Genomic DNA, 12,686 nt, shown 5'->3' with positions numbered 1-12,686 from the left:
CTGTAATTGCTATGATATCCCGGTCCCATGTTCCTAACCGTACCCTGAGTTCATCTGCCCTTCCTGTTAGGCCTCTTGCATTGAAATAAATGCAGTTTAATAAGTCAGTCCTACCTTGCTCTCTGCCTTATTCCTGTCTATCTTGCCTGTTTGACTTGCTCCTTTTCCCAATTGCACAGACTCAGACTGATCTCTTTCCTCACTATTTCCCTGAGTCTTCCCCCTCTCCTCCTCCCCTAGAAAACCTAGTTTACATTCTCCCGAGCAGTTGTAGCAAATTTCCCTGTCAGTATATTTGTCCCCTTCCACTTCCGGTATAATCTGTCCTTGTTGTACAGGTCACTTCTACCCCAGAATAGATTCCAGTGATCCAAAAATATGAACCCTTCTCCTCAGCTACACATTCATCTGCTCTATCCCTCTATTTCTATTCACTAGCTCATGACACAGGGAGTAATCCAGATATAACTGCCCTCGAGGATCTACTTTTTAAATTCCTGCCTAATTTCCTAAATTCTCTCGTACTTTTTCCTTCCTCTGTCATTAATCCAATGTGTACAACAACCTCCTGCTGGTCCCTTTTTCTCTTTGAGAATATTCTGCAACCTATCAGGATATCCTTGATCCTGGCACCAGGGAGGCAACATTCTGATATCTCGTTGGCCACAAAAACGTCTGTTTAAAGAGAATGGATGCACTTACCTCCCAATGGGCACCAAGTCTCAGAGGGCGACCTCTGTCCAAAAACATTGCCTTACCCTTTGCAGTGTTCTCCTCTTGCCCCTGAGCTGTGTGAGATGATTCAGTGAAACCGTTTGAGGCAGACCCATGCTCCATTTAGAAGCATATGTGAATGTATACAAACGTCTCTGATAAATTTCAGATTTAAACTGAAATCCTGTCCACCCTGTCAGGTGGATATAAAAGATCTGATGGCACCATGTTGAAGAGGTGCCCTGGCCAAAATGTCCCCCTCAATCAACCACTGCATTAGGTTATCCAGTCATGACCATGTCACTGTTGTGGGAGTTCTGTGTTTCTTGTATTAGAAGAATAACAGTTACAAAAGTGTAATTGGCTGCAATAGTTTGGGCTATACTGATGTGTCCATTTTTGTGCATAAACCATTCAATTAGACTCCAGCCACTCTTCAGTATCATCACTACTGAGAGTATCGACATGCTTTGTTGTTAACTGTTGCCAGGTTTTATTTTTTGCTGAAATCTCCTTTTTGTTTTTACCAGACCTTTACTATCCTCACCATTCTTCAGGAACTGTGACTCCATACCTGCCACAGTATCGACGGACAAGCAATGTGCCAGAACCTCCAATGCCCCCTTCCACCCTCCAGTACCAGGACCATTACCCAGCCTACATTTCAGAGAGGATGGGAAGCTCTCAGTACTCCAGCCCTCAACAGTACCCACTGGCACAGCCGGTGTCAGGAATGTATCCGGCACATTACGATGGGCGCCGGGTGTATCATCCTCCACAGTCCTACACGAGGGAGGAAATGCGAAGCAGCCCGATACCAGTCGATGTGCCATCTGCTGTCACCAACTATATCTCAGAGCCCAGGGACCGCTATGCCCCTGAAAACTACTACACTGTGAGTCCTCACCCCAACCAGATCAGACCACCTTACAGGGTAAGTATTGAGTCTGCCTTGGGCCTGTTGTTTCTGTGTTTTTTACGATTATGTCGTCGATGCTGTCTGTTGTTGTCAGTCTGTGCTACGCTGCCAGAGACTGTCAGGGTGAATCCTCTAGAGCCCGATTTCCTCGCCACCATTCCACGCAGTCATCAAACACAGCCCAATACGTGTGGATAAACATAGGGCTGGCGTTTAATCCCAGCATCTCCATCAGGCAATGGGGAAGAGTTGGTCTATCATATGAAACTAATCCCTCAATTCCACCGACCTCCACCCTGACAGTGAGAGGGGAGAAACGATCCAGGCTATGGACTAATCCAGTGGTGGAACACAGGATTGACCCGTTAAAATGCTGAAGCACTTGCTGCTTTTCCTTTATTGTTCAAAATTGTCTGAGTTCGTTTTGGTCTTGCTGCTCTGTTCTAGCCCAGTCCAGCATCACCTCACTTCTCGGGTGTGGCTGTCCTGCTCTGAACCACACGAGGAATCACATTTTACCGTTGGTCCCTGCTGACTATTTGGGGATAGCCTGGAATTTCATGAGCTGTAAAAAGTAGAAAAGATGGGGAAGGACTGATTTGAAGCAGAGGAAATCTTGGAGCATGAAGATATGGAGGACATACTAATGAGGACATCTTCCAGTTTCCATTTGAAAATTACAGTAGTGAGAATGGAAGGGTGCAAGGGGCAAAAGCAGAGCAATTTGATTGAGTAACTTTTTAAATGGGGAAGACATTCTTAAAAACAGAATGGGAACTAAGTGGAGAAGTCAGAGTCGAAATGGCTGCATCCTCACTAACGAGAGAGGTTTTGAATGTAAACCTTACAAAATCCTTGGAGGGAATGCTGGGTGATGAGAGATGTTGACAGTTTGGTCAAGGAAAAGAAGGAAGCAGACAGGAGAGAGAGTGAATCCTTATAGTTTAAAGGCAGTAGGAATATATTTCAGAGGGTTATCAGGAGGGCAAAAAGGGGACATGAGATAGCTTTGGCAAAAGGGTTAAGGAGAATCCAAAGGGTTTTTACAAATACATTAAGGACAAAAGAGTAACTAGGGAGATAATAAGGCTCTTCAAAGATCAGGAAGGCAGTCTTTGTGTGGAACCGCAGGAAATGGGAGAGATACTAAATGAGTATTTTGTATCAGTGTTTACTGTGGAAAAGGACATGGAAGATATAGAATGTGGGGAAATAGATGGTGACATCTTGAAAAATGTCCAAATTACAGAGGAGGAAGTGCTGGATGTCTTGAAAATGATAAAGGTGGATAAATCCCCACGACCTGATCAGGTATACCCTAGAACTCTGGGAAGCTGGGAAAGTGATTGCTGGGCCTCTTGCTGAAATATAGTCACAGGTGAGATGCCCAAAGATTAGAGGTTCGTTAACGTGGTGGCACAATTTAAGAAAGTTGGTAAGGACAAGTTAGGGAACTATAGACCAGTGAGCTTGATGTCGGTGGTGGGCAAGTTGTTGGAGGGAATCCTGAGGGATTTGGAAAGGCAAGGACTGATTAGGGATAGTCAACATGGCTTTGTGCATAGGAAATAATGTCTCTCAAACTTGATTGAGTTTTTTTTGAAGAAGTAAAGAGGATTGATGAGGGCAGAGCAGTAGATGTGATCTATACGGACTTCAGTAAGGCGTTCGACAAGGTTCCCCATTGGAGACTGATTAGCAAGGTTAGATCTAATGGAATACAGGGAAAACTAGCCATTTGGATACAGAACTGGCTCAAAGGTAGAAGACAGGGTGGTGGTGGAGGATTGTTTTTCAGACTGGAGGCCTGTGACCAGTGGAGTGCCACAGGGATCTGTGTTTTTCATTATTTATATAAATGATTTTGATGCGAGTATAAGAGGTATAGTTAGTAAGTTTGCAGATGATGCCAAAATTGGAGGTGTAGTGGACAGCGAAGAATTACTGATCTGAGATTACAACAGGATCTTGATCAGATGGGCCCATGGCTGAGAAATAGCGGATGGAGTTTAATTTCGATAAATGCGAGGTGCTGCATTTTGGAAAGGCACATCAGGCCAGGACTTATACCCTTAATGGTAAGGTCCTTGGGAGTGTTGCTGAACAAAGAGACCTTGGAGTGCAGGTTCATAGCTCCTTGAAAGTGGAGTCGCAGGTAGATAGGATAGTGAAGAAGGCGTTTGTTATGCTTTCCTTTATTGGTCAGAGTATTGAATACAGGAGTTGGGAGATCATGTTGCAGCTGTACAGGACACTGGTTAGGCCACTGTTGGAATATTGTGTGCAATTCTGGTCTCCTTCCTATCAGAAGGATATTGTGAAACTTGAAAGGATTCAGAAAAAGATTTTCAAAGATGTTGCCAGGGTTGGAGGATTTGAGCTATAGGGAGAGGTTGAATAGTCTGCTGTTTTCCCTGGAGCGTCAGAGGCTGACGGGTGACCTTGTAGAGGTTCCTAAAATCATGAGGGGCATGGATAGGATAAATAGACAAAATCTTTTCCCTGGGGTGGGGTAGTCCAGAACTAAAGGACATAGGTTTAGGATGAGAGGGGAAAGATATAAAAGAGACCTAAGGGGCAACTTTTTCACACAGAGGATGGTACGTGTGTGGAATGAGCTGCCAGAGGAAGTGGTGGAGACTGGTATAATTGCAACATTTAAGAGGCATTTGGATGGGTATATGAATAGGAAGGGTTTGGAGGGATATGGGCCGGGTGCTGGCAGGTGGGACTAGATTGGGTTGGGATATCTGGTCGGCATGGACGGGTTGGACCGAAGGGTCTGTTTCCATGCGGTACATCTCTCTGACTCTATCACAGGCCTGAGCAGGACCAGCTTAACTGAGCACAGTTGCTGCTTCACTGCACAACCTAACAGGCCACTCAGCCCAGCAAGCTCATGCTAGTGTTCATGCTCCAAAGGCAGCTGTTCTCACCATACTTCATCTGAACATGCCTCTGCCTTTTGTATTCCCTTCTTGTTCTGGTTCTGTTCGCCAAGCTGGGAATTTGTGTTGCAGACGTTTCGTCCCCTGTCTAGGTGACATCCTCAGTGCTCGGGAGCCTCCTGTGAAGCGCTTCTGTGATCTTTCCTCCGGCATTTATAGGTGCACTATAAATGCCGGAGAAAAGATCACAGAAGCGCTTCACAGGAGACTCCCAAGCACTGAGGATGTCACCTAGACAGGGGACGAAATGTCTGCAACACAAATTCCCAGCTCGGCGAACATAACCACAATAACGAGCACCCGAGCTACAAATCTTCTCTCAAACTTTGTATTCCCTTCTCCCTTGCATAACTTATCTAGCATTTTCTTTCATTTGTTCACAGTATTTGTGTATTACCCATCCCTAATTGCCTTAGAACCTGTAGTGGTGAGCTTCCATCTTGAACCCTGCAATCTATGTGATATAGGAACACCATAATGCTGTCAGGATTTTAATCCTGCCACATTTAAGGAATGGTGATATATTTCCAAGTCGGAACAGTGAGGGACTTGGAGGGGAGCTTGAAGATGGTGATGTTCCCAAGTATCTGCTGCCCCTATCCTCCTCAGTACATAGTTTTGGAAGGTGCTGTTATAAATCCTAAAAACTCCTTAAATACATCTATGCTAGTTGTATCAATGTATACTTGTAAAAGCAAGTTCCAGTTCTGACAAATCTCTGGGTAAAAGTTTCTCTTAGCTTGTAACAGAACGTTGTTGTACTGTTTGCTTCTAGGATCCTCATGTCAGGGTGCCACAGCACCAGCCTCAACCTCAGCCAAGCCTGGACTATCTTCACCGGCGCAGGAAAGAGTTAATGGCCCAGCTCGAGGAGAGGAAGACCATTTCCCCACCTCCCTTCCCCCCAACCGCAGCAATGCCATCTTCCTTTGTCGATGTTTCACCAGAGGTACTTGGAACTTTCTCAACTTTCTCAGTTTTCTCTTATCAAGAATGCATGACCACTGCATGGGGAAAGAAAGACCGTATCCTGCAATTGCATTAAAGTCTACCAGTGACTGGCTCATTCAGTCCACTGGCTTTCCTCCCACCTGTGATCCAGTCCAAACATTGGTTCTCCCCCAGTTCGTGTTGCAGTTCAATCACTGACTCCTTTGAATCTTGAATCCAATCCAGTTCTTGGCTCCCTCAACCCTAGAATCTTGCTGTCTCTCAGTAAAACATGCAGGTCAATCATAGCCTCTGCAAGTTCAGCTTCCTCTAATATTTTCCGGGTTTCATTCCACAATCCAAACATGTGCAGGTTAGGTGAGTTGGCTAAATTGCCCATAGTGTTCAGGGATGTGTAGATTAGATGCATTAGTCAGGGGTAAATGCCAAATAATAGGGGAGGGGAATGGGTCTAGGTGAGTTACTTTTCAGAGGGTCAATATGGAATTGTTGGGCCGAATGGCCTGTTTCCGCACTGTAGGGATTCTATGATTTCTAATTAACCTGTTCAGAAATGCCATTTTCATACATGCATGGTACAGGCGAGACATAAATCTGGGGCTTCTGACTCATAGGCAGGGGCACTACCTGCATCACAAGGGCCCTGTTTGTACAGGTGCCAGTCTTTCAGCTGTTGGTTTCAGTATAGATGTTAACCGTGTGCTTATATATTTCTATGCTCAGTATTCCGAAGAGGACCTGAAAGCAGTCAAGAAGTACAAGGATCATGAATACACTGCTCAGTACTCACCCTGGTCTTGCGATACTATTGGTTCCTACATAGGCAGCCAAAATGCACAACCTAAAGACGTTATGCCTTCCAGTGGAATGGAGATGAACGTAAGGCATACTCTTGCATTGGTTTACTAAGATACATAGTGAATAATGGCATTAATTCACCTCCGTGGAGGTGAGCCCAGTGAAATACCCATAGGAAGTGCCTCTGAAATCCGCGGTCCATGCACACACACAACACCCCATTCAGGAGAGCAGCACACTCCTGACATGCTTGAGCTAGGGGGGGAATCAAATCCACCAGGACTCCAGGGAATAGAAGGCCTCGAAGCAAGAATTAGCCTATGATATTCATTGTACTGCTTACAAAGGGTAAAGCTTCCTCTGCACTGTTCCTATCAAACACTCCTGGGATAGGTATGGCACAGGGTCAGATACAGACCAAAAGTTTCTTTGTAATGTACCTTAACCTTGAAAAGTTAGGTTTTGTGGCTGACAGCACTTAACCATAATGTTCTCTTTGATTTGAGGGTTTTGTGTTGAGTTGCAGTGCCAAGTGTCAAAGATGTGTGTCCTGGAAGAAGCTGGGTTGGTTCCAATGTTGTCTCTCACAAGTCCTTTACAGTGCTCAGACAATGAGCGAGGACTTGTTCATCCCACCAGTCAGGTGCTCGTCAGTCACAAACCTAGCAGTGAAAGTCTTGACTAACCACATTGTCTAGTCGTAACTGTTTACAAAGCATTAAACCCAAGGACACTGGGAAGGACAGTAATAGGATCATGTGGTTGGAACAGGTGGGTGTGTATGTTGACTCTGTGCTTGGCTTGTTTCACATGCCCTTAGAGATGGTGAATCATTGACAGGCAGCAGTGATTGTACAACTGCTTTTCTTGGAACTGAGAGTACAGGATGTCAGTGATAATCAGGCATTTTGGTACAAATGTGTCGTAATGTGTGGAGTCCATCCTCTTCTGTTTTAACGTGTGAACAGGATGTGCTTTGGGTTAAAAAAGACCCCCTTCCTCCTAAAGTTGTGGCAGTATTTCAGCTCATCCAAGATTGAACTGGGTTTGCCATTGTGTGTAATGGTGGAGATGGGGCCAGTGTTCCAGTAATGATCATGATAAAAATCACGTGTTTTCATGATCAGCCTTAATCTGATAGTTTTGATGTTTCTGCTTGTGCAAATGGTGATAATTATAACACCACCATAACAACAGAGTCACTCTGCATCTTATCTGAAATCAAGATTAGAGTAGTGCTGGGAAAGCACAGCAGGTCAGGCAGCTTCCACGGAACAGGAAAAATCAACATTTCAGGCAAAAGCCTCAGGTGGAGAAATAAATGTGAGGGGGGTTGGGGCTGGGGGGAAGGTAGCTAAGAGTGCAATAGGTGGATGGAGGAGGGGATGAAGGTAATAGGTCGGAGAAGAGGTTGGGAAGGAAGTTGACAGGTGTGACAGGTCATGAGGACAGTGCTGAGCTGGCAGGTTGGAACTGGGGGTAAGGTTAGGTGAGGGGAAATGAGGAAACTGGTGAAAGTCCACATTGATGCCATGGGGTTGAAATGTTCTGAGGCGTTCTTCCTCCAGGCGTCGGGTGGTGAGGGAGTGGCAGTGGAGGTGGCCCAGGATCTGCATGTCCTCCGCAGTGGGAGGGGGGAGTTGAAATGTTCAGCCATGAGGTGGAGAGGTTGATTGGTGTGGGTGTCCCAGAGATGTTCTCTGAAGCGCTCTGCGAGTAGGCGTCCTGTCTTCCCAGTGTAGAGGAGACTGCATCGGGAGCAACCAATGCAGTAAATGACGTGCAGAAGACTCCTTTGTGGCCTTGGATGGAGATGAGGGAGGAGGTGTGGGCGCAGGTTTCGCAATTCCTGCGGTGGCAGGGGAAGGTGCTGGGAGGGGAGGGTGGGCTGTCAGGGGGTGTGGACCTGACCAGCTAGTTGCGGAGGCAAATATATCTCTGGTGGGGTCCGTTTGTAGGTGGAGTTCAAGAGAAACCTCTTTCCATAAGTGGTTGAACTGTGGAACTTGCTGTTGGAAATTACAGCGGCCATAGGTATCATCCTAAATGAATCTATGGTAGGTAGGTTCATATAGCAGAAGGGTATGCTGATGATGAGCACAGATCATGTGCAGCATAAACATTGGCACAGATCAGTTGGGCTGCATGGACCTGTATGTAATTTTGGTGTCTTGCCGTCTGCTCAATCGTGTTTCTTTTTCAGTATTTTAGGTTTTGATTTCAGGGTTGGTTTTGAGTGTGTGGAGGGCAGTTGTGCTGGTAATGGATGGACTTTTGTAGCTTTTAAAGCAACCCAGTGTGATGTGACTGAGTTGAACCCCTTTGGGGGAAGATTTGTAAATCATTACCAAAATCAAAATATCTGCCTGTGCAAAAGTCTCCAAGTGCAACCACTCCCTGATGGAATAAGGCACTTCTGCCTGCTGTAGAGAATAATCCCCGCCACTACCCCCAACCTGGATTTATGCAGAAAACGCCTGAGTGAGCGATGGAGCAGAATGGCAAGGGCTTTACATGCACTTAGCTGAAGGACCACAGTGGTTCACCACTTGAGGCGATTGAGGCAATGCTGCAACAAGGCCAGCCGACTGACCGACCGGTAATGTTTTAGAGCAGTATTTGTGTGAACTAAGGTAACTCACAGCTTCCTTGTCGTTTCACAGAACGTTGACAGTAAAGGCCTGAGGGAGCAGCTGATGAATCTGGACCTTCAGAGGAGAACAGCTGAGAGCAAGGAGGAGGATCCCATCATACCCTTTGGAGAGTTGCCAACTGTTTCCAAATTCGGTGCTATTTCCCGCACCTCTAAAACCAGCTATCAGACGACAGGGCCGGTGCAGGCAGTGGCCTCTCAAGGCATTGCCACGAAGCCCATCAGTGTTTCAGGTAATGGCAACTCCAGGCAAACATTGTGCCACTGCACTCACTGATAGCCATTAAACCCAATGCGAACAAAGAGTGACTGCATTCTAAATATTCAGGACAATGCTGGTTATACCTCCTTCTATATTACAATCAATGTCAGTTCTAATACCGTCCCGATATTCCCATCATAGACATCATAATCACATTCTGATCGTCCCATCACTGACGAAATTCCATTCTGATATTCCCATCACTGACGTCGGAACCCCATCCTGACATTCCCATTACTTAATTTCCAAAAAAAATATACTTCATATTCATCACATGATTAATCTTCAAAATAAGAGTTCATTGACTTGGTGGCATATTGTCATGGATAGAGGATTAGTTAACTGAACAGGAATCACTGGGTATTTAGTGGAGTACTTTTAAGCTGGCAGTCTCTCTCTCTTGTGCAAGACTCAGTGCTGAGGCCTCAGCTATGAATAGATTATATGAGTGATCAAGATGGCTGTCTTCACCTCATATTGCTGGACAGCAAGATATCAAAGTGAGGTGTAGAGGACAGAGAGAGAGACAACATAGAAGTAAAGACCAGTTAAAGGAATGGGCAGCATGGTGGCAGACAGATTATAATGCTGTGAAGTTTGAGATTATTTACCTGCCCCATAAAAATAGAAAAGCAGAATTTTTTTTGTAAAAGCTGTGGAACCTCTAATTGTTCAGGTAAACCTGGGTGTGTAAGGAACACAAGTTAACATATAGGAAGACAAGTTGTATGTTGACCTTCATTGTTAGGGAATCTCAGTAGAAATTAATTCTTGCTAGATATCAATGCCATGTGGCAGTGTTCTGTATCAGCACCCTGGTCACCCACCAAGATCTGTTAGAGAATAATATGATGAAGATACTGTCTTTTATTTCTTCCTGACACATTGGTGTAACTCTCCCGTCACAATGAGTATGAATGCGAGCGGTATTTACTTTAATCTGGTCCTGACGATCTGCCATTTTCAGGGTTGGTTAGCTCAGTTGATTGGATATCCGGTTTGTGATGCAGAGTGACACCGAGAGCATGGGCTCAATTCCCACACTAACTGAGATTACCTTTAAAGGATTCTCCTTCTCACTCTCGCGAGAGAGTAGTCCTATGATCCTCTGAGACTTATTTTACCTATCTGCTGCTTTGAGGTAATTAAAACAAAAACAAACACAGAAATTGCAGAAAAGCTCAGCAGGTTTCTGGCGAGAAATCAGAGTTAATGTTTCTGGCATAGTGACCCTTCTTCAGAACAGTTATACGTAATGGGGATGTTCCGAGGGTCAGCAAAAGTAATACAGCACTGTGGAACTGTATGACCTCTGAGTTGGAAGCAGTCTCTGGATAATGTCCACAGAGGACAGAATTGCTCATGTACCTGAAATTTCACTCTTCATGTCAAGAACACAGCCTGCTTTCTTCTGCTGCTGGTGGAAAGCTTCTCTAACCATGTCTTTTTTTATCTTCTATAGATTACAATCCATATGGAAGCCACAATAGTTGGGCAAGCTCGTCAGTCTCTTACTCGTCACACCAAAACATGCCTACTCAGGGACATTTCATCGACAGGTAAGATCTACCTAACCAAATCACACCTATCGTTTACCACCCTTGACTCCATCTTCCCCAAATGGTCTCTGTATGTATCAATGTGTAGCACTATCACTGAGTATGGTTAGACAGTGGTGCAAATATCAAACTGGCTCCAGGAAGGAGAGGCTGAACTGAAATAAGTATAAGCATGTGAAGGAATATGGAGCTAAATTGATACAGTAAGATGAAGGATCACGTGGAGTGTAAAGACCAGTTTAGAGTGCCTGTTTGTGTGGCATGTTATGTAATTGTGAGAGACTTGCGGTGAAGCTACCTGTAGGTGGTCCCCTCTGAGGCAGAGGAACAATTTGTTGGACGCTGTCTCATTCAGTGTGTGTGACTCAGAGAGAGAGAGAGAAGACTTCACAACCCAGCACATCTGTCACTGTCAGCAGAGACAAGTGAAGCTTGTGGACCTGTCCCCCAGTGAGGGTCAGCACCTTCAGGAGAGAAGGGAGACAATTGGATTGTGTTTTTTTTTTAAGTGCACACATGTTTATTGACCAATGAATGACTACATTCCAGAGAGAGACTGAACATTCAAGAAGTGGCTGCTTCTGGAAAACACACTGTGGCTCAAATGCCTCCAACAGACAGGGAGCAACTGAGGCTGGAGTTGCAGCAAGTGAACCAGCAGATCAGCCAGCAGAACCAGCTCCGAGGAATGGAGGCAAGTAACGAAACCCCGTGTTCTGTCTGTCTGTCTACTATCTGCTGATGAACACCCAGACAGAGGAGAGTATGCAGAAGCACAGGGTGGGGTTAACATGGAAGACAGTGGAATAGGTTAACAGAGGACATGCACAAAAAAAGGCAAAAACCATAGAGTAATAGGAAACAGGAAACTGACCCTTCAGTCCCTCTTGACAATGACATCAGATTACAACAGGATCTTGATCAGTTGGGGCAATGGGCTTAAGGAGTGGCCAATGGAGTTTATTTTAGATAAATGCGAGGTGCTGCATTTTGGAAAGGCAAATCAGGGCAGGGCTTATGCACTTAAAGATAAGGAGTGTTACTGAACAAAAAGACTTTTGGAGTGCAGGTTCATAGCTTCTTGAAGGTAGAGTTGCAGGTAGATAGGATAGTGAAGAAGTCGTTTGGTCAGACTATTGAGTAGAGAAGTTGGGAAGTTGTGTTACGGCTGTACAGGACATTGGTTAGACCACCTTTGGAATACTGCATGCAATTCTGGTCTCCTTCCTATTGGAAGCATGCTGTCAAACTTGAAAGGATTCAGAAAAGAGTTACAAGGAAGTTGCCAGGGTTGGAGGATCTGAGCTATAGGGAGAGGTTGAATATGCTGGGGCTGTTTTCCTGGAGCGTCAGAGGATGAGGGATGACCTTTTATTGAGGTTTCTAAAACCATGAGGGGCATGGATAGGATAAATAGACAGTCTTTCCCTGGCTGGGGGAGTCCAGAACTAGAGGTCATAGGTTTAGGGTGAGAGGGGAAAGATATAAAAAAGACCTAAGGAGCAACTTTTTCGCGCAGAGGATGGTGCGTGTGAAGAATGAGCTGCCAGAGGAAGTGGTGGCGGCTGGTATAATTGCAACATTTTAAAAAGCATCTGGATGGGTATGTGAATAGGAAGGGTTTAGAAGGATATGGGCCTGGCGCTGGCAGGTGGGACTAGATTGGGTTGGGATATCTGGTCGGCATGGACGAGTTGGACTGAAGGGTCTCTATGACTGTAATCATGTTCCCCAAACTAAACTAGTCCTTTAGGAGAAAGTGAGGACTGCAGATGCTGGGGATCAGAGCTTAAAAATGTGTTGCTGGAAAAGCGCAGCAGGTCAGGCAGCATAAAAGGAGAAGGAGAATCGGCGTTTCGGGCATAAGCCCTTCAGGAATGAG

At 45.3% G+C, this 12,686-nt stretch overlaps 1 protein-coding gene across 4 annotated transcripts in view; it reads left to right on the top strand.

Moving 5' to 3' along the window:
• LOC122554671 (roquin-1-like) overlaps positions 1-12,686 on the top strand; it is a 125,271-nt gene that overhangs the window by 97,718 nt on the left and 14,867 nt on the right. For all 4 annotated transcript variants that reach the window (XM_043700038.1, XM_043700037.1, XM_043700040.1 and 1 more), the window contains 6 exons: positions 1,245-1,648; positions 5,357-5,530; positions 6,256-6,411; positions 8,994-9,216; positions 10,708-10,804; positions 11,354-11,498. In XM_043700038.1, coding sequence (XP_043555973.1) covers positions 1,245-1,648; positions 5,357-5,530; positions 6,256-6,411; positions 8,994-9,216; positions 10,708-10,804; positions 11,354-11,498 — 1,199 coding nt within the window. The remainder of the gene's footprint in view (positions 1-1,244; positions 1,649-5,356; positions 5,531-6,255; positions 6,412-8,993; positions 9,217-10,707; positions 10,805-11,353; positions 11,499-12,686) is intronic.

Source organism: Chiloscyllium plagiosum, chromosome 11 (assembly GCF_004010195.1).
Source record: "Chiloscyllium plagiosum isolate BGI_BamShark_2017 chromosome 11, ASM401019v2, whole genome shotgun sequence".
NCBI lineage: Eukaryota > Metazoa > Chordata > Chondrichthyes > Orectolobiformes > Hemiscylliidae > Chiloscyllium > Chiloscyllium plagiosum.
The sequence above is the reverse complement of the archived record's forward strand: the minus strand, read 5'-3'. Positions and strand labels throughout refer to the sequence as shown.